At 46.7% G+C, this 22,446-nt stretch overlaps 1 protein-coding gene across 1 annotated transcript in view; it reads left to right on the top strand.

Moving 5' to 3' along the window:
* Positions 1–2,733, top strand: part of CPXM2 (carboxypeptidase X, M14 family member 2) — a 185,152-nt gene extending 182,419 nt beyond the window's left edge. The window contains exon 15 of the mRNA XM_040361343.1: positions 1,616–2,733. Within this exon, the coding sequence (XP_040217277.1) occupies positions 1,616–1,866 (251 nt within the window). The 3' untranslated portion in view covers positions 1,867–2,733. The remainder of the gene's footprint in view (positions 1–1,615) is intronic.
* The last annotated feature ends 19,713 nt before the right edge of the window (positions 2,734–22,446 follow it).

Below are 22,446 nucleotides of genomic sequence, written 5' to 3'. Positions count from 1 at the left end.
CCCCAATCTACTCGAGGCCCCGCCTCCCCCTCGTCTTGTCACATTCACTTGCTGGAGAGAGAATAAGGCTATCTGCTCCCTCCAGCCTGCAGGGGGAGATAGACAGCCGGCAGACTTTCCTTCCTCTCTCCACTTAATCACTTGTCACTTATCACTTATCACATGATTACTGGATAGAGGAACGAGATGCTGCTTTCAGAACTGTAAGTACATGTGGGAGGGGGGACATGCTGATGTAATGGGGACTCTGATATAAGGGGGCTGCTGTTAATGGGGACTCTGCTGATGTAAGGGGGCTTCTGGTAATGGGGACTCTGCTGATGTAAGGGGGCTTCTGGTAATGGGGACTCTGCTGGTAATGGGTGCTGCTGGTAATGGGGACTATGCTGGTAATGGGGACTCTGCTGGTAATGTAATGGGGCTGCTGGTAATTGGGACTCTGCTGATGATGTAAGAGGGCTGCTGGTAATGGGGACTCTGCTGGTAATGGGGACTCTGCTGATGTAAGGGGGCTGCTGGTAATAGGGACTCTGCTGGTAATGGGGACTCTGCTGGTGTAAGGGGGCTGCTGGTAAGGGGGACGCTGATGTAAGGGGGCTGCTGGTAAGGGGGATGCTGATGGAAGGGGGACTCTGCAGATGTAAGGGGGCTGCTGGTAATGGGGACTCTGCTGATGTAAGGGGGGACTCTGCTGATGTAAGGGGGACTCTGCTGATGTAAGGGGGCTGCTGGTAATGGGGACTCTGCTGGTAAGGGGGACGCTGATGTAAGGGGGCTGCTGGTAAGGGGGACTCTGCTGATGTAATGGGGTCTCTGCTGGTGTAAGGGGGCTGCTGGTAATGGGGACTCTGCTGGTGTAAGGGAGCTGCTGGTAAGGGGGACGCTGATGTAAGGGGGCTGCTGGGGACTCTGCTGATGTAAGGGGGACTCTGCTGATGTAAGGGGGCTGCTGGTAATGGACTCTGCTGATGTAATGGGGACTCTCCTGGTGTAAGGGGGCTGCTAATAATGGAGACTCTGCTGATGATGTAAGGGGGCTGCTGGTAATGGGGACTTCTGGTAATGGGGACTCTGCTGGTAATGGGGACTCTGCTGATGTAAAGAGGCTGCTGGTAATGGGGACTCTGCTGGTAATGGGGACTTTGCTGGGGACACTGATGTAAGGGGGTGCTGTTGGTCACACTCAAAATTAAAGTGGGCCGGTCTGGATGAAGTCCAGGGACACATTTTTGTTCCAGTCCAGCCCTGCCCTACTGTGTTAGTGCGTCAATTAATGTCACGGGTGCGGTGATGTCACTCTTGTGCACGCTTCTCTTCAGGCAAATGGTTGAAATAGCTCACGGCAGCACGGGTCAGGTAGAGGGCCCCTTAGCGGAATTTTGTTTAGGGCCCCAGGGAGGTCAGGATCGTCACTGTGCGGAACAAATTATTTTAATTTCCATTGACTTCAATGGGCAAACTCCCTTTGATATGCGAGTACTTTGGATTACGAGCATTCTCCTGGAATGAATTATGCTTGTAATCCGAGGTTCCACTGTAGAATTATATATAAAATCCCCAAATTTTATTGAAATTCTTTAAATGTTGATGTTGTGCTTCTTGTTTTTGGTCCTAGCGAGTGATGGGGATTTCTGGAGACTGCTGAATCCAGGAGAGTATGCGGTAACTGCTCGAGCCGAAGGCTTCACACCATCAACCAAGAATTGTGCCGTTGGATACGAGATTGGAGCCACACGTTGTGACTTTGTTCTGACAAAGTCTAACCTAGCACGTATCAAGGAAATCATGGAAAGAATGGGGAGGCAGCCGGTGAGCCTGTCCCTGCAGCGTAGGAAGGTTCGTTTTAGACCAGGACGCCATGTCTAAACTACACCAAGCTTGTACCTACAAATTCCTGAACTCAGTGGTTGAAAGGAAGACGGGAAGTGGAGGGTTCTTCTGACCTGCTACCAACTTGTTCATAGGTAGAGCTTCTGTGAACTTTGCATAAACGTTTGACTTTTGCTGGCTTATAACCTACAAATATGGATCTTTTGACCAAATGATATCAATGAAAAAAACAAACCTTTTCTTTAATATGATAGGAACCATATCTCTTAAGCTAGCCATAGACTCTCACTTTCAGTATGGAGAAGATATATTATGCCTGCACTTAGAACTTTTGAGAACAAGCCTTTTTTCGATGCCCGCATTCTCCACCAAAAGCAAAAAAAAAGAAAATAAGCCTTTTTCGATGCCCGCATTCTCCACCAAAAGCAAAAAAAAAATAAAAAATAATGACCATAAATGATAGTGCAAAGTGCGCTGAATCGAGTAGCACCAATTAAAAGCTATGTCTGAAATGAAGCATGAAAAGAAAAGGAAAACTCAACTTACAGCAATGAAAAATGGAAGGAAAAAAAAGTAGAAGACAGGATAATTAAACATGCAGCATTTTAATCCAGAGGGAGAAGATCACGATTACGAGATCTGGACTAGCACTGTTTTTTTTTTTCTTTTCTGTCTCATCTTAATTGTTTCTGCCCTCTGGCAGCTTTCATTAACATGACATTTAATCTGTTTTGTGTTCATGCTATAAAACGGCACATTAGACATTAATCCTTCTTCTGCTGCCGTAGAGACCTCACAGAATTTTCATAGTGAAAGGCTGAACTGGTTACTTCTTCTACACTGTATCAGAATAAATGTTGTCAATTGGGTTATCCTAGAAATAAATAAGCTGCATGTGGTAAATGTGGTTGAATGTGTTAGGATGAAGTGAAAGTTTTATCTGGAGGTGTTTCTTTATCGTACATCACGGGACACAGAGCGGCATTCATTACTATATGGGTTATATGGAGTACCTTCAGGTGTAGACACTGGCAATCTCAAACAGGAAATGCCCCTCCCTATATAACCCCCTCCCATAGGAGGAGTACCTCAGTTTTTACGCCAGTGTCTTAGGTGTTAGTCATGGTTTAGCTTGCCTCCGCATCCTTGGGATTAGGTGAGCTACCGGTTCTGTCCAAAAAAGCCTCAGCGCTAAAGTGGTCAGTAACCGGACCCCAAACCCTTGGGGTATAGCCCATAATGCTTTTCTTTTTAGAGAGCTGGACCCTGGGCCCAGAACTTAGAAACCTTTGGGTACCTAAAGTTTTCTGTTGCCAGGGTGCTATATGGGCCCAGGACAGTGGATCCTTCATAGGAACCCAGGGCCTGAAGGTCTAGACATCCCCACGGAGATGGGGGAAGATTGGGCCTCTTGCTTGGCAAAGTCCTGCGGCATGGAGCAGGTAAGTGAGGGGAAAACTTGCGGAACTTGGTTCTTAGCAGGTTTTTTTCTGGGGGGTCACAGGGGACATGCCTAAAGTTATGCACTGCATCTGGCAAACTAGTCACATATCATAAAGATAGGATGGCTCTCTATGTATTATTCCCCATAAGATGTGACCTCCCTTGTAGTGTTGGAAAAGCATTGAGTGGGGCCTGTGTTATATAAAAATATATGTGTGTGTCAGAGAGCTTTGCTTACCTGCAGGCCTCCAGGCGATGCTCCATTCAGTCTTCCTCCTCAGAGCCTGCAAGCAGGCAAAACGCTGACCTCCTCATGGTTCCAGGCTGCAGGCTGCAGTTTGCTGGAACAGAGAGGTCCCTTCCTCCCAAAATCCCCCCCCCTCCCCCTGTCGGGAGGGGCATTTCCTGTTTGAGGTTGCTGGGGGGGAAGGGCGGGTCAGTGGCTTAAAGGAAGGGGCGGGCCCTTCCTTGTTTGTTCCATCAATACTTTGGAACTGAGGAGAAAGACCAGAGCGGCAGCACGGGGCGCCGAGGACACACAGTGGCCAGAAAGGATATTGCAGTCTTCAGAGGACTGTTTTGTCAAGCCTAGAAATAGGCTGTTTCTTTTCCATCTCATAGTTTTTCTTTGCAATACTACTCAGGGGGACAGAATGTTTTTTCTTTCCTGGATTTGAAACAAAAACGAAAAAAAAAAAAAAAAAAAAAAAGTCATCTAGGGGAGAGGAAGCATTTTTTTATCCCCCAAACAGGTGTTTGGACAATTAACTTTTATAGTTCCAAATACCAATAGGTAGCAGGTGTACCTCGGTATTGTACCATGGTATGCCGCTGTTTTCCCTACAGGGAGCCTTGGGGCCATCGGGATCTGGGGCTGGAGCTGACGCGGGTCAGTCCAACCCTAAGATGGTCACGGAGGAGGTATTACTCACCTCTTTAAAAGAGATGCAGAAAAGCATGGGAAAAATGATATCCGCAGCTATGCGGGGCAGTAAGCGGAATAGATCTCCGTCGCCCGAGCGCGGACCCTCAGAAGAGGAGGTCCTTTCCTCAGGGGAATTGGACGACCTCTTGGACACGGACCAAGTAGGTTCAGGGATCGAAGACCCGGATACAGAGGAGTCTGGGGCAGTCTCCCTGAGGGAGAGCTGGTGGATTCAAGGATTGTCGGACTTGGTCCATAGGACATTCAACTTGCCAGTACCAGATCTCCAGGTATCGACGGTTTCAGCTTTGGGCTCACTGAGGGCGCCTCAAAGCAATGCTGTGTTTCCGATCCATCCTCTATTAGAGGGAATTTTGTTCCAAGATTGGAACAAGCCAGATAAGATCTTCTTACCACCTAAAAGGTTCTCTGTCCTATATCCTATGGAAGAAAAATTTTCCAAAAGATGGGCTACTCCTGCAGTGGACGCAGCCATCTCATGTGTTAACAGATCGTTAACATGCCCTGTAGAAAACATACAGGTGTTCAAGGATCCAGTTGATAAGCGCTTGGAAGCACTACTTAAGAACTCCTTCACTACTGCTGGGGCAGTAGTACAGCCAGCTGTGGCTGCGATTGGGGTCGCTCAAGCATTATCGGATCAATTTAAGCAGATGCTTAAACTTATTCCGGCCCAGCAGGCAGAAAAATTTTCGGATGTCCCTAAGGCCATATGTTTTACGGTAGACGCAATCAAGGATTCTATCCAGCAAGCGTCACGTTTATCGTTATCCCTTATCCATATGAGAAGACTCTTATGGTTAAAAAGCTGGGAGGCTGAGCCCCCATGCAAGAAGCTCCTGGTAGGGCCCTTCCATGGAGGACGACTCTTCGGAGAAGACCTAGATAAATACATTCAGACCATTTCAAACGGCAAGAGTACTCTCTTGCCAACTAAGAAGAAGTATCAGGGGCCTGCGTTTAAACGACAGTATTCCCCTGGGCAGGGGCCCTCTAATGCCAAGCAGTATCGACGGCCTCCTGCAAAAGCAAACTTCGGCCTCAACAGCAGATCACAAGGACAGGCTGTTAGAGGCAAAAGGCAGTGGTTTCGCAAACCAGCAAAACCAGCCCCCAAGCCAACCTTATGAAGGGGCGCCCCCACCCACGAAGGTGGGGGGAAGGCTGCGACTCTTTTCAGAGATTTGGGAAGCCAGCATTCCCGACGAGTGGGTACGGTCTTCCGTGGCCACAGGCTACAAATTAGATTTCCTAAGGTTTCCTCCTCCTCATTTCCAGAAGTCGAGGATTCCAAACGATCCGGAAAAGGGAGCCGCATTAAGATCGGCATTAGATCATCTACTTTCCCAGGAAGTAATAGTAGAGGTACCAGTCCTGGAACAGGGGCTGGGTTTCTACTCCAACCTATTCATCATCCCAAAATCCAATGGAGATGTCAGGCCAATTTTGGACCTAAAGATGGTAAATGCATATCTAAAGATCCGCTCATTTCGGATGGAATCCGTGCGGTCAGCAGCTGCCACACTCCAGAAGGACGACTTCATGGCGTCCATAGACATAAAGGATGCCTACCTTCATGTTCCAATTTATCAGCCACATCAAAGATATCTACGCTTCATGGTGGCTTCGCGTCACTTCCAATTCGTGGCGCTTCCCTTCGGGTTGGCTACGGCCCCCCCGGGTGTTCACGAAGGTCCTAGCTCCAATCCTAGCCAAACTAAGGATCCAAGGGGTCACGATCCTAGCATACCTGGACGACCTCCTAGTCATAGATCACTCGTCTCCCGGCTTGGAGCGAGCAGTGGCCCTCACGGTCCAATACCTCGAGAGGTTCGGCTGGGTCCTAAATCGAGAAAAGTCAGCTTTCCAGCCCACAAAGCAGTTGGAATATCTCGGCATGAGATTAGACACAGAACAACAAGGAGTGTTCCTACCTCTGAGGAAGGTCAAAGCCATCAAGGAATTAATCCTACTGGTTCTAAGCAAGAAAGAACCGACTATTCGCCTATGTATGAGGTTACTAGGCAAGATGGTGGCCACATTCGAGGCGGTACCATACGCCCAGAGCCACACTCGCATCCTACAGGCAGCCATCCTGTCAGCATGGAGCAGAAGGCCACAGGCCTTGGATATCCCGTTGCCGCTCTCATCAAGAGTCCGACAAAGTCTGTGTTGGTGGTTAGACCCTCAGAATCTACTGAAGGGGAGGTCTTTCAGCCCAGTGGCTTGGAAGATAGTGACCACAGACGCCAGCCTGACGGGCTGGGGAGCAATTTTGGATGGTTGCACTCGCCAAGGTACTTGGGCAAAGCCAGAGAAGCAGTTGCCCATCAACATCTTGGAGCTCAGAGCTGCTCGACTAGCCCTCAGGGCTTGGACGTCAAAATTGCAGGGGTTCCCGGTGAAAATTCAATCAGACAATGCCACGGCCGTGGCATACATAAATCACCAAGGGGGAACCAGGAGTCAAGCCGCTCAGAGAGAGGTGAGCTTGATTCTTCTATGGGCAGAGGCTCATGTGCCCTGCATATCGGCAATATTCATTCCAGGAGTGGACAACTTTCAGGCGGACTTCTTAAGCCGCCAGACTCTATGGCCGGGGGAATGGTCTCTGCATCCACTAGTCTTTCAAGCACTCTGCCAAAGATGGGGAGTGCCGGACGTGGATATCATGGCATCGAGACTCAACAAGAAACTAGACAGGTTCATGTCCCGCTCAAGGGATCCGATGGCCTGCGGAACCGATGCGTTGGTTTGCCCTTGGCATCAGTTCAAACTTCTTTATGCGTTTCCCCCGCTCCAGTTACTACCCCCGCCTGCTGCGCAGGATCCGGGTGGAGCACATACCAGTCATCCTGGTAGCTCCAGCATGGCCCAGAAGGGCATGGTACTCACTAATCTTAAGGATGGTAGTGGGAGACCCTTGGACTCTTCCTCTACGGCCAGACCTGCTATCGCAAGGTCCGATCCTCCACCCTGCCTTACGGCATCTAAATTTGACGGCCTGGAAGCTGAATCCCTGATTCTCAGGGTAGAGGTCTGTCTCAGAAAGTAATCTCTACCCTAATCAGAGCCAGGAAACCGGTCTCTAGGGTGATTTATTACAGGGTCTGGAAGGCCTATGTAGGCTGGTGTGAGTCCAAGCGATGGCTTTCTCGCAAATTTACCATCGATAGAGTATTACGTTTTCTCCAGCTAGGAGTGGATAAAGGATTGGCATTAAGCACAATCAAAGGACAGATTTCTGCTCTGTCAGTGTGGTTTCAGCGGCCGCTGGCCACCCACTCGCTGGTTAAGACCTTCCTTCAAGGGGTCTTACGTATTAGACCTCCAGTTAAATCCCCGCTTTGTCCGTGGGATTTAAATCTTGTTCTGTCAAGTTTACAGAAACAACCGTTTGAGCCGTTGGCTGATATTCCTTTGGTTCTACTGACAAGGAAGTTAGTATTTTTGGTTGCCATAGTTTCCGCAAGAAGAGTTTCGGAGCTGGCAGCCTTATCCTGTAAGGAACCATATCTTGTTTTTCATAAGGACAGGGTCGTTCTCCGCCCTCATCCTTCCTTCCTTCCGAAGGTCATATCCAGTTTTCATTTGAACCAGGATTTGGTATTACCATCCTTCTTCCCTAAACCTACTTCCAGAAAGGAAGGGTTGCTGCATACCTTGGATATTGTCAGGGCCATGAAGGCCTATCTTAAAGCTACAAAGAAGATCCGGAAGACAGATGTGCTGTTCATTCTACCGGATGGGCCCAAGAAGGGGCAGGCAGCTGCAAAGTCCACCATTTCTAGGTGGATTAAGCAATTAATCACTCAGGCCTACGGCTTGAAAGGGTTGCCTCCTCCAGTATCATTAAAGGCTCATTCTACTAGAGCCATGGGCGCCTCCTGGGCAGCACACCACCAGATCTCTATGGCTCAAGTTTGCAAGGCGGCAACCTGGTCTTCTGTCCACACGTTTACAAAATTCTACAAGTTGGACGTAAGAAGGAATACTGATACTGCCTTCGGGCAGGCAGTGCTGCAGGCTGCAGTTTGAGACCCTCGGATTCCGGGGGCTCCTCTTGTTCGAGTTAAATTTAAAAATTTTATTTTTCTCAACTAAGTTGGATTTATTATGATTTGAGTATATCTCTAAATTAAATCCTTTTGTCTTGGAGATGTTCTCCCTCCCCTCATTGTAAGCATTGCTTTGGGACATCCCATATAGTAATGAATGCCGCTCTGTGTCCCGTGATGTACGATAAAGAAAAAGAGATTTTTAATACAGCTTACCTGTAAAATCTTTTTCTTGGAGTACATCACGGGACACAGAGCTCCCACCCCTCTTTTTTGAGGACCATTTTGGGAGGCATACTGCTTGCTACAAAACTGAGGTACTCCTCCTATGGGAGGGGGTTATATAGGGAGGGGCATTTCCTGTTTGAGATTGCCAGTGTCTACACCTGAAGGTACTCCATATAACCCATATAGTAATGAATGCCGCTCTGTGTCCCGTGATGTACTCCAAGAAAAAGATTTTACAGGTAAGCTGTATTAAAAATCTCTTTTTTGCGCAGAAGACAACTTCTGCCGTTGGTCAATCATTACCACACCATTGAAAAGAGTTTCGGTCCATTGTTTTTTTTTTATCATTCTCAAGCGGGCCACCCTGTCTGAGCACCTCTTCCCCTAGCTCTCTAAGGTTGAAAAGAGTTCCACCATCTACAGAACTGGGCAGGGCCGCCATCAGGGGGGTACAGGCAGTACACCTGTAAGGGCCCCGGAGGTCCCCAGAGGCCCGGATGGCAATCCCCCCTTTTTTTTTATAAAAAAAAGTTTTAATTTATATATATATATATATATATATATATATATATATATATATATATATATATATATATATATTTTATTAGGGCTGTTACTGATCAAAATTTTTCTGTTCGATTAATCAATTTTTTTTTTAATCGACTAATTTTGATTAATTATAACGCACATACAGATCCAACTACTTTTAGCTGATCTCCTTGCAGGCTGATTCCCAGTGCAGCTACTAACCACTGGAAAAATGGATAGCAGGATACAAAAAACACACAAAGGCAGCGCTCGATGGGAATAGCATTAAAACTTGTATAGTCTTCAAGTAGGTAACCAAATAAATATTGCACTGGAGATAAAAATCGATGTAGCTACATAAACTGTAAAAATGGTGCGAGTAATACCAAACGGTACCAAAAGAAGTCATAAAAACATGTAGCTAAGTATGATACTGGTATAAAAATGTGTAGAACGATACCACTGCTGAATCCAGATGAGGAGAGGTTAACATCAGTCCTTCGGCATGTAGATGTCCCGTGAAGGGAACTATCACAACTCCCAGTGGATGGCTGTAGAATCCCAGGTTGATAGAGGGAAGTGATAGAGGGAAGTGTAACAGCCCTTGCGGGTGGCAGATAGTGAGGTCCCGCCGGTATGCAGATATGAAGGCACAGCAAAGGAGCCCTTCAGATGGACACGGCAAGCCCCGCCGGTGTCCGTGACGTTACTGGATCTCCGAGGGAACTCCCTGAAGGCCCAGAAGCCAGCGGAGAGGTGAGTACCAATCAAAAGAATTTTAATTGATCAAAAAGATTTTGATCGATCAAAAAAATTAAAGATTAATCGATTAATTAAAAGTTAATTTGCACAGCCCTAGTATATATATATATATATATATATATTTTTTTTTGTTTTGTTTTTATTAAAGGGCCCCCGGGTGGCAACCCCCCCTTTCTTTTTTTTTATAAATGAAAAAAAAAAATTATATATATATTTTTTTGTTTTGTTTTTATTAACCACTTAAGCCCCGGACCATATTGCTGGTCAAAGACCAGAGCACTTTTTGCGATTCGGCACTGCGTCGCTTTAACTGACAATTGCGCAGTCGTGCGACGTGGCTCCCAAACAAAATTAGCGTCCTTTTTCCACAAATAGAGCTTTCTTTTGGTGGTATTTGATCACCTCTGCGGTTTTTAGTTTTTGCACTATAAACAAGAATAGAGCGACAATTTTGAAAAAAAAATTATATTTTTTACTTTTTACCATAATAAATATTCCCCAAAAATATGTAAAAAAAACTATTTTTTTCCTCAGTTTAGGCCGATACGTATTCTTCTACATATTTTTTGTAAAAAAAATTGGTTTGCACAAAAGTTATAGCGTTTACAAAATAGGGGGTAGTTTTATGGCATTTTTATTAATATATTTTTTTTACTAGTAATGGCGGCGATCAGCGTTTTTTTTTTTTTCTGTACTGCAACATTATGGCGCTCACTTCAGACACTTTTGACACATTTTTGGGACCATTGGCATTTTTATAGCGATCAGTGCTATAAAAATGCATTGATTACTATAAAAATGCCACTGGCAGGGAAGGGGTTTACACTAGGGGGCGGGGAAGGGGTTAAGTATGTTCCCTGGGTGTGTTCTAACTGTAGGGGGGGTGGCCTCACTAGGCGAAATTACTGATCTTCTGTTCATGCATTTCTCCCCTGACAGGACCAGGAGCGGTGTGTTTACACACACAGCTCCCGGTTCTCGCTCTGTAACGAGCGATCGCAGGTGCCCGGTGGTGATCGCGATGCAACCCCCCCTTTTTTTTATTTATTTTTATAAATAAAAAAAAAAAAAGGGGGGGACCTCGGAAATTGTTGACGGAATGTTGACGGAAATTCCGACCGTGTGTACGCGGCATAAGGTTGAAAAGAATTCCACCATCTACAGAACCGGGTGTTCTGTCACCACATCCCAAGAGTATCAACACAAAAAGAACAACACCCTTGAGGAAACGGGACTTTGAGGGTGACAAGAACACCAAATAGTATAAAAAATAGGGCTGTTACTGATTAAAATTTTCGTGTTCGATCAATCGATTTTTTTAAATCGATTAATCAACTTATTTTGATTAATTATAACACACAGTTTTTACATTTTTTTTATTAAACTCTCCCCCCATACTGTAATATCCACATCTCCCCCCATACTGTAATATCCACATCTCCCCCCCCCCCATACTGTAATATCCACATCTCCCCTCCCCCCATACTGTAATATCCACATCTCCCCCCCCCCATACTGTAATATCCACATCTCCCCCCCCCCATACTGTAATATCCACATCTCCCCCCCATACTGTAATATCCACATCTCCCCCCCATACTGTAATATCCACATCTCCCCCCCATACTGTAATATCCACATCTCCCCCCCCCCATACTGTAATATCCACATCTCCCCCCCCATACTGTAATATCCACTTCTCCCCCCCATACTGTAATATCCACATCTCGCCCCATACTGTGATGTCCACATCTCCCCCGTAATGTCCACATCTCGCCCCATACTGTAATATCCACATCTCCCCCCATACTGTAATATCCACATCTCCCCCCATACTGTAATATCCACATCTCCCCCCCATACTGTAATGTCCACATCTCCCCCCCCATACTGTAATGTCCACATCTCCCCCCCCATACTGTAATATCCACATCTCCCCCCCATACTGTAATGTCCACATCTCCCCCCCCATACTGTAATGTCCACATCTCCCCCCCCATACTGTAATATCCACATCTCCCCCCCATACTGTAATGTCCACATCTCCCCCCATACTGTAATATCCACATCTCCCCCCCACTGTAATGTCCACATCTCCCCTCCATACTGTAATATCCACATCTCCCCCCATACTGTAATGTCCACATCTCCCCCCATACTGTAATGTCCACATCTCCCCCCATACTGTAATATCCACATCTCCCCCCCATACTGTAATGTCCACATCTCCCCCCATACTGTAATGTCCACATCTCCCCCCCATACTGTAATGTCCACATCTCCCCCCATACTGTAATATCCACATCTCCCCCCATACTGTAATGTCCACATCTCCCCCCATACTGTAATATCCACATCTCCCCCCCATACTGTAATATCCACATCTCCCCCCCATACTGTAATGTCCACATCTCCCCCCATACTGTAATATCCATCTCTCCCCCCCATACTGTAATATCCACATCTCCCCCCATACTGTAATGTCCACATCTCCCCCCATACTGTAATATCCATCTCTCCCCCCCATACTGTAATATCCACATCTCCCCCCATACTGTAATATCCACATCTCCCCCCCATACTGTAATATCCACATCTCTCCCCCCATACTGTAATATCCACATCTCCCCCCCATACTGTAATATCCACATCTCCCCATACAGTAATGTCCACATCTCTCCCCCCACTGTAATATCCACATCTCCCCCCATACTGTAATATCCACATCTCCCCCCCATACTGTAATATCCACATCTCCCCCCCCCCCCATACTGTAATATCCACATCTCCCCCCCATACTGTAATATCCACATCTCCCCCCCCCATACTGTAATATCCACATCTCCCCCCCATACTGTAATATCCACATCTCCCCCCCCCCCATACTGTAATATCCACATCTCCCCCCCATACTGTAATATCCACATCTCCCCCCCCCATACTGTAATATCCACATCTCCCCCCCATACTGTAATATCCACATCTCCCCCCCATACTGTAATATCCACATCTCCCCCCCCCCATACTGTAATATCCACATCTCCCCCCCCCATACTGTAATATCCACTTCTCCCCCCCATACTGTAATATCCACATCTCGCCCCATACTGTAATGTCTACATCTCCCCCATACTGTGATGTCCACATCTCCCCCGTAATGTCCACATCTCCCCCCATACTGTAATATCCACATCTCCCCCCATACTGTAATATCCACATCTCCCCCCCATACTGTAATGTCCACATCTCCCCCCCATACTGTAATGTCCACATCTCCCCCCATACTGTAATGTCCACATCTCCCCCCATACTGTAATATCCACATCTCCCCCCCATACTGTAATGTCCACATCTACCCCATACTGTAATGTCCACATCTCCCCCCCATACTGTAATGTCCACATCTCCCCCCATACTGTAATGTCCACATCTCCCCCCATACTGTAATATCCACATCTCCCCCCCCATACTGTAATATCCACATCTCCCCCCCATACTGTAATGTCCACATCTACCCCATACTGTAATGTCCACATCTCCCCCCCATACTGTAATGTCCACATCTCCCCCCATACTGTAATGTCCACATCTCCCCCCATACTGTAATATCCACATCTCCCCCCCATACTGTAATGTCCACATCTCCCCCGTAATGTCCACATCTCCCCCCCATACTGTAATATCCACATCTCTCCCCCCATACTGTAATATCCACATCTCCCCCCCATACTGTAATATCCACATCTCCCCCCCATACTGTAATATCCACATCTCCCCCCCATACTGTGATGTCCACATCTCCCCCGTAATGTCCACATCTCCCCCCCATACTGTAATATCCACATCTCCCCTCCATACTGTAATATCCACATCTCCCCCCATACTGTAATATCCACATCTCCCCCCCCCCCATACTGTAATATCCACATCTCCCCCCCATACTGTAATGTCCACATCTCCCCCCATACTGTAATATCCACATCTCCCCCCATACTGTAATGTCCACATCTCCCCCCCATACTGTAATGTCCACATCTCCCCCCCATACTGTAATATCCACATCTCCCCTCCATACTGTAATATCCACATCTCCCCCCCATACTGTAATATCCACATCTCCCCTCCATACTGTAATATCCACATCTCCCCTCCATACTGTAATATCCACATCTCCCCCCCATACTGTAATATCCACATCTCCCCTCCATACTGTAATGTCCACATCTCCCCCATACTGTAATATCCACATCTCCCCCCATACTGTAATGTCCACATCTCCCCCCATACTGTAATGTCCACATCTCCCCCCCATACTGTAATATCCACATCTCCCCTCCATACTGTAATATCCACATCTCCCCCCCCCAATACTGTAATGTCCACATCTCCCCCCATACTGTAATATCCACATCTCCCCCCATACTGTAATGTCCACATCTCCCCCCCATACTGTAATGTCCACATCTCCCCCCCATACTGTAATATCCACATCTCCCCCCCATACTGTAATGTCCACATCTCCCCCCCATACTGTAATATCCACATCTCCCCCCCATACTGTAATGTCCACATCTCCCCCATACTGTAATATCCACATCTCCCCCCATACTGTAATGTCCACATCTCCCCCCATACTGTAATATCCACATCTCCCCCCATACTGTAATGTCCACATCTCCCCTCCATACTGTAATATCCACATCCCCCCCACATACTGTGATATCCACATCTCCCCCCACATACTGTGATATCCACATCTCCCCCCATACTGTAATATCCACATCTCCCCTCCATACTGTAATGTCCACATCTCCCCCCCATACTGTAATATCCACATCTCCCCCCATACTGTAATGTCCACATCTCCCCCCATACTGTAATGTCCACATCTCCCCCCCATACTGTAATGTCCACATCTCCCCCCCCATACTGTACTGTCCACATCTCCCTGCTTGCGCCGCTACTAGGCCCGCCGCCAGGTTTACCAAGATGGCCGCGGCTTCGGAGCTAGGCCGAAGCCGCGGCCTTTTCTATGGGCGAGACCGCGGAGCTCAATCCGCGGATCGTCCTGATCAACATTTATTTGATCGATCAAAGAAATTAACGATTCATCGAGGAATTAATCGTTAATTTCCGCAGCCCTAATAAAAAATATAAATGTTATTACAAAAACAAATTACAACACAGTAAAACTGTCTATGCAAAGACATATGATGGATATGCATGAATCATTGTTAGGAAAACATGTGCTCATAAGCCGCGACAGACTTGACAGCACACACACTGGGAGCCGTTGAATCTAGATATATCTGCTCGTTAAAGGGAACCATCAGACCCTTACAAGTTATGCTAGTTTGACCGATAGACATCCCTTTGTTACATGGATGACAATAATATTCCTGGTCAAACTATCCTCGGTGTCTCCCAATTGTGGCCCCTCTCTAGGTGGACCTCTGTAGGGTCATCCTTTGTCGGGGGGGGGGGGTGAGCACCTCTTCATCTTGTATGTCCGGCTTGTCAGGGAGGGAAATGCTGATCTTCTGTTCATACAATGTATAAACAGAAGATCAGTAATTTCCCCTAGTGAGGCCACCCCCCCTACAGTTAGAACACACCCAGGTAACATACTTAACCCCTTCCCCGCCTCCTAGTGTTAACCCCTTCACTGCCAGTGGCATTTTTATAGTAATCCAATGCATTTTTATAGCACTGATCGCTATAAAAATGACAATGGTCCCAAAAATGTGTCAAAAGTGTCCGAAGTGTCCGCCATAATGTCGCAGTCACGAAAAAAAATATAATTTTTTTTCAAAATTGTCGCTCTATTTTTGTTTATAGCGCAAAAACTAAAAACCGCAGAGGTGATCAAATACCACCAAAAGAAAGCTCTATTTGTGGGGAAAAAAGAACGCCAATTTTGTTTGGGAGCAACGTCGCACGACTGCGCAATTGTCAGTTAAAGCGACGCAGTGCCGAATCGCAAAAAGTGCTCTGGTCTTTGGGCAGCAATACAGTCCGGGGGTTGAGTGGTTAAAACGACCGTGTGTGGGCTTCAGAGCATTTTTCGGGTTCTGAAAAACGGCCAAATTTCGAACATGCTCTATTTTTTCACAACATTTTATTTGTATCATTTGTTAAAAATGATCGTTTGTGGGCTTTAACGACGTGAAAAACCCGCGCATGCTCAGAAGCAAGTTATGAGACGGGAGCGCTCGTTCTGGTAAAACTAGCGTTCGTAATGGAGTAAGCACATTCATCACTCTGTAACAGACAGAAAAGCGCGAATCGTCTTTTACTAACACAAAATCAGCTAAAGCAGCCCCATGGGTGGCGCCATCCGAATGGAACTTCCCATTTATAGTGCCGTCGTACGTGTTGTACGTCACCGCGCTTTGCTAGAGCTTTTTTTTTACGATCGTGTGTAGGCAAGGCCGTTTTAATGATGAAGTTGAAAAAAAAACGTTGTTTTTTCTAGAGCCTGAAAAACTTTGTTTTTTACAACCCGAAAAATTATCGTGTGTACGCAGCATTAGAGTTCCATTGCGTGAAACCTATCTAGATCAGGAGTCTCCAAACTGCGGCCCTTTGCTAGTCTTCACCCGACACTATTCCTCCCAATGATAACATTAATGGGGCACTATTTCTTCCACTGATACCAATGATGCGGCACTACTCCTCCTCCTACTGACCATCAACCCCGAGGCCATGTTTATTCTCACTGATGCTGGGCTTGGGACATTTTCTACCATCACTGGCCACAATCCGGTCCCCCAAAAGTCTGAAGTCTGATTATCAGTGCACTCCCAACAGCGCCCACCAGTACTGACAGTCAGTGCCCGCTAGGGTTGCCACCTGTCCAGGATTCACCTGGACAGTTTGGGTTTTGAATGATGTGTCTGGGTTTCAGTCCTCCTGAAACCCGCACACAATATTCAAACAGGAATGTGGTTTAGAACAGGGCCTGACAGGAGGGTGAGGGGGCACTGTGCACGCCACATTACTGTTTTCTTTGGAGCCCACAAAAGTGTCCCAGGTCTATTACAATCCTCTAGTCACTAGCAGTGGCGTCACTAGGGTTGGTGTCACCTGGTGCGGTAAAATCGGGATGGTGTCACCCCTCTAGCGGGTGTCACCCGGGGCGGCCCGCACCCCCTGCACCCCCCTAGCAACGCCTCTGGTCACTAGTGTTTTTCTCCACAAAAAGATGTAAAATTAAAATGTTTGGGTTTGGCTTAAAGAAAAAGTGGCAACCCTAGTGCCCGCCCACCAGTGCTGCCAAGCAGTGCCCACCAGTGCCTCTGCATCAGTGCCAATCAGTGCCCACTGGTAGGTAAATTGGATCTTGTCCAAATTGGCCCAGTATATATATATGTCTATCTGTGTGTATGACTGTGTGTCCCAAGCGTGTCACGACCCTACAGGGTAAAATGACCGCACCAGCCAAGCAGACTGTGGCTGGAAAAAGCGCCCAGAGGCGATTCAGTTCGCATGAGTATCGCTATACAAGTCATTCATTCATTCACTAGTGCCGCCTCATCAGTGCCACCTATCAGTGCCCACAAGTACTACCAATCAGTGCTTGCCCACCAGTGCTGCCAATCAGTGCCCACCAGTGCTGACAATCAGTGCCACCTTTCAGTGTCTATCAGTGCCCATCAGTTCAGCCTTATCAGTGCCCACTAGTGCCACCTATCAGTGCCCATCAGTTCAGCATCATCAGCGCATATCAGTGAAGGAGAAAAATGACCAGTTTGCAAAATTTTATAACAAACAATGAAAAACTGTTTTTTTCCCCCCAATTTTTTGTCTTTTTCCGTTTATTTAGCAAAAAAAATAAAACTCAATTAAATACCACCAAAAGAAAGCTTTATTTGTGTAAAAAAAAAATGCAAAAAATTTCATTAGGGTACAGCGTTGCATGACCGCGCAATTGTCATTCAAAGCGTGAAAGCCCTGAAAGCCCTAGGCTGAGGGGAAGAACTTAGGGCCAGATTCACCAAAGAGATACGACGCCGTTTCTCCTGATACGCCGTGGTATCTCTGCTTCTATCTATGTGACTGATTCATAGAATCCGTTACGCATAGATATCCCTAAGATCCGACAGGTGTAATTGACTTACACTGTCGGATCTTAGGATGCAGTACCGCGGCCGCCGCTGGGGGGAGTTTGCGTCGTAAACCAGCGTTGGGTATGCAAATTAGGAGTTACGGCCGATCCACGACGGTTTTTCGCGTTCGCTACGTCGTCCGTAGTCAAGTTTCCCGTCGCAAAGTTAGTCGTTTTTTTTTGGTGCCCTAACTTTAGTCAGCAAGTGTATTGCTGCCGTTGTTTCCGCGTCGAAATTCAAAATTTAACGTCCTTTGCGTAAGCCGTCCGGGAATACGGAAGTACGCTACGCGCGTCGCCGTTCAAAAAAATGACATCACGGCGCGCAAGGCACGGCGGGAGTTAGGAAACGGAGCATGTGCAGTAGGTCCGGCGCGGGAGCGCGCCCTAATTTAAATGGCACACGCCCATTTGAATTGGCCCGCCTTGCGTCGGAGGCCGCGGGCGTAGTTTTCATCGCAAGTGCTTGGTGAATCAGGCACTTGCGATGAAAAATTGCGGCGGTGTAACTTATCTAGCATAAGTTACGCCGTCGCGATTCTACGTGAATCTGGCCCTAAGCTGCTTGGGCCACCCATACATTGAACAATTGTTCATCTGGAGTGAAAGGAAGTGAGAGATGTGCGATAACCAGTGTAAGTGACATGTGCAAATATAACAGATAGTATATCGGAATTTTGGGGGGGGGGGGGGAATAAGCTTGTGCAATCACAATCGAGTTTCCCAACCTTGCTGATTATCACACTCATGCATGTGTGGCCACAAGCTCCATCCATCCTGACTGCAAGACACCATTTTAGGGAAGGGGGCGCTCTGTCTGTAGAGTTTTGCGGTGCGCACCGTGCGCTCAGCACACATTTTACCAGAGACTCCCATGGACCCTGCTGCAGGATAATGTCTCCTCTGGCTGGTAGGTATAAAAATGTGTAGACAGCAGCAGCAGCTCTCATTTCATCTGGAATGCACCCCCCCCCTCCTATAGAATAACTCCCAGCAGATGTGCCGACACCGGCTCACCCCCATGTGGAACTAATCCACTTCCTATACTCCAGTAGGAACACACACTCCATGGCTAGTAACAGCCAGATAGAAGTGAGTAAAAAAAAATGATTTACATTAAAGGCAAGCTGTTAATAGAAAGTTCGTTTTTAGGGTGGAACTCCGCTTTAAGAATACATAATGGAATATCATTTTTTTAATTCAGAGTTTACTGTCACTTTAAATCCCCATGCAGCCTGTGTGTCACACCATGACAATTGACAGCTGTATTTAACCACTTCCATACCGGGCACTTATACACCTTCCCGCCCAGACCAATTTTTAGCTTTCAGCGCTGTTGCACTTTGAATGACAATTGCGCGGTCATGCTACATTGTACCCAAACTACATTTTTATCATTTTGTACCCACAAATAGAGATTTCTTTTGGTGGTATTTGATCACCTCTGGGATATTTATTTTCTGCAAAAAAAATAAAAAAATGGCCGAAAATTTCGAAAAAAATTTATTTTTTTGTTTCTGTTATAAAACATTGTAAATAAGTATGTTTTCTCCTTCACTTATGGGCACTGATGGTACTGAACTGACGGGCACTGATAAGGCGGCACTGATGGGGCACCGATGAGGTGGCACTGATGTGGTGGCATTGATGGGCACTAATATGCGGCACTGATGGGCGGCACGGATGGGCACTGATAGGCGGCATGGATGGGCTTGGATAGGCGGCACAGATGGGCACAGATAGGTGGCACGGCTGGGCACGGATAGGCGGCACGGATGGGCACTGATAGGCGGCATGGATGGACACTGATAGGCGGCATGGATGGGCACTGATAGGTGGCACGGATGGGCATAGATGGGCACTATTGTATGTGTTGTACTAATGGATGCCAATCAGTGCCAAACAATGCCTGCCAATCAGTGATGCCCATTGTCGGCACTGATTGGCATCCATTTTGTGTGTCCTCCTCATCCCTGATGGTCTAGGGTGGCATCCTTTTTTTTTTCACTGGTGGTCTATATGCCCATCCCTGGTCCAGTGGGCATCCCTGGTTGTCCAGTGGGCATCCTCGGGGGGAGGGGGCTGTGCTGATGATCGATCAGCACAAACCCCCCCTGTCACAGGAGCAGGCGATCGGCTCTCCTCTACTCGCGTCTGACAGACGCGAGTGAGGAAAAGCCGATTACCGGCTTTTCCTATTTACATCGTGATCAGCCGTGATTGGACATGGCTGATCACGTGGTAAAGAGTCTCCGTGAGAGACTCTTTACCTTGATTGGTGTTGCAGGGTGTCAGACTGACACCCTGCAACAACGATCGCCGCGATGCGCGCCCCCGGGGGCGCGCAGCGGCTCAGAATCCTGAGGACGTCATATGACGTCCAGTTAGGATTCTACAACCACTTTGCCGACGTCAATATGTCATGGGCGGGTGGCAAGTGGTTAAATACAATCTTTTGCATTGTCAATTCTTCACTGAAAAAAAGTCAACATCATTTCTGTAAATAACATTCCTAAACTTTTTTGCTAGTTTTACGGAAATTTACTTCAAAACACAAAAAAAAAAAAACTTGCATGTTCTAAACTTTGTGAACCCTTGTCTTCCATTGCCTAGTAACATCCCCTTTGGCAGAAGTCACAGATTCTAAACATTTCTTGTAGCGGCTCACCCTTTAGTTCATTCTTTAGGAATGTTTTCCAATTCTTACAGGTTGTTTTTCATGGACTGTATATATCTTAAGATCTTCAATAACATTTCATGTCTGGGGATAGTGAAGGCTGTTCAGAAACTCACCAGGCTATCCAAAACTAAAACAAAACGTTTGAGATTTATACTCACTTTCAGGGTTCAAGGTACATTTATTAACAAATTAAAGGGGTTGTAAAGGTACAATTATTTTTCCCTAAATAGCTTCCTTTACCTTAGTGCAGTCCTCCTTCACTTACCTCATCCTTCCATTTTGCTTATAAATGTCCTTATTTCTTCTGAGAAATCCTCACTTCCTGTTCTTCTGTCTGTAACTCCACACCGTAATGCGAGGCTTTCTCCCTGGTGTGGAGTGTCGTGCTCGCCCCCTCCCTTGGACTACAGGAGAGTCAGGACTCCCACTAACACACAGCTCCTTTCTCTATCTGCAACATAGAGAGCGTCCTGATTCTCCTGTAGTCCAAGGGAGGGGGCGAGCACGACACTCCACACCAGGGAGAAAGCCTTGCATTACTGTGTGGAGTTACAGACAGAAGAACAGGAAGTGAGGATTTCTCAGAAGAAATAAGGACATTTAAAAGCAAAATAGAAGGATGAGGTAAGTGAAGGAGGACTGCACTAAGGTAAAGGAAGCTAAATAGGGGGAAATGTTTTACCTTTACAACCCAATATGAAATTGTCTTCATCTGCCTAATAAGTCAGTTTTTCTCTGTGACCTCAACACAGAGAAAAATTAAGTTCAATGATTCCGAGCATGCGTTGAATTGATTCCAAGCATGTGTGTTTTTTTTTTGCTGAGAACCATATATATATATATATGTGTATTTCAGTATTCACGTGAGAAACATTAGTATTATTTTCCTTGAATGAAAGTTATGACAGAGTTAATCATCCCAGAGTGAAAACGAGGAACAGATGTCAATTAACTACTACTCCTCTTTCCCCCTCCCACCGAGCAAAGGAATATGGCGACTGAGTGCTTGCCTCGTGGCCAGGAACAGATGTAATAAGAGAAGACCATTAGAATGGGCCAATCAGATGCACCCATATGTGATGACGTTTGCTTATGTCACTTTGGCTATAAAAGCAGTAACCGTAAGGCCCCGTACACACGACCGGATCTGTCGGCTGGGATTTATCCGCGGATCAGTTCCAGCGGACAGATCCGGTCGTGTGTAGGCCCGAGCGGACATTTTCCAGCGGACATTTGTCCAGCCGACGTATTTCCAGCGGATAAAAATTTCTTATAATGCTAAGAAATCTCTCCGCTGGAAACCTGTCCTTCGGACTTATTCGGTCGTCTGTACAGACTCACCGGATAAGTCCGTCCGATCCCCATCCCTCGCATGCGTCAAAATGATTTGACGCATGCGTGGAAGTATTTACCTTCCAGGGTCGCGATCGTCGCGGCGCGGCCACGTCACCGCGGATGTTTTCCGCGGGGTATTTGATCTGATGGTGTGTACAAGCCATCAGATCAAAATCCGGAGGAGAAATGTCCGATGGAAACGGTCCAGCGGACCGTTTCCATCGGATATCCTCTTGTGTGTACAGGGCCTAATAAAGGATTTCCTGTTGGAGTTGATAATGGAGACTGAAGCAGTGTAATCTCTTATGAATGCATGCTCTCACATCATCATGAATTTGGCTCAGCGGCAGAATAGAACATGTATCCTGGAATTGGACCAGGGAAAAATCTATTACAATAGTGCAGCACTATAATAAATGGTGGAGAAACTGACCATACCATAGGACCATTAGATTCTGTTACTGTTCCCATTTCTATGTATACAAAAGAAAACATCTTAGGCCTAGAGCAAGTACTTCAGAAAGTTATT

This window comes from Rana temporaria, chromosome 8 (assembly GCF_905171775.1).
Source record: "Rana temporaria chromosome 8, aRanTem1.1, whole genome shotgun sequence".
Lineage (NCBI taxonomy): Eukaryota > Metazoa > Chordata > Amphibia > Anura > Ranidae > Rana > Rana temporaria.
Note: the sequence above shows the minus strand (reverse complement) of the source record. Positions and strands in the feature narration are given on the sequence as shown.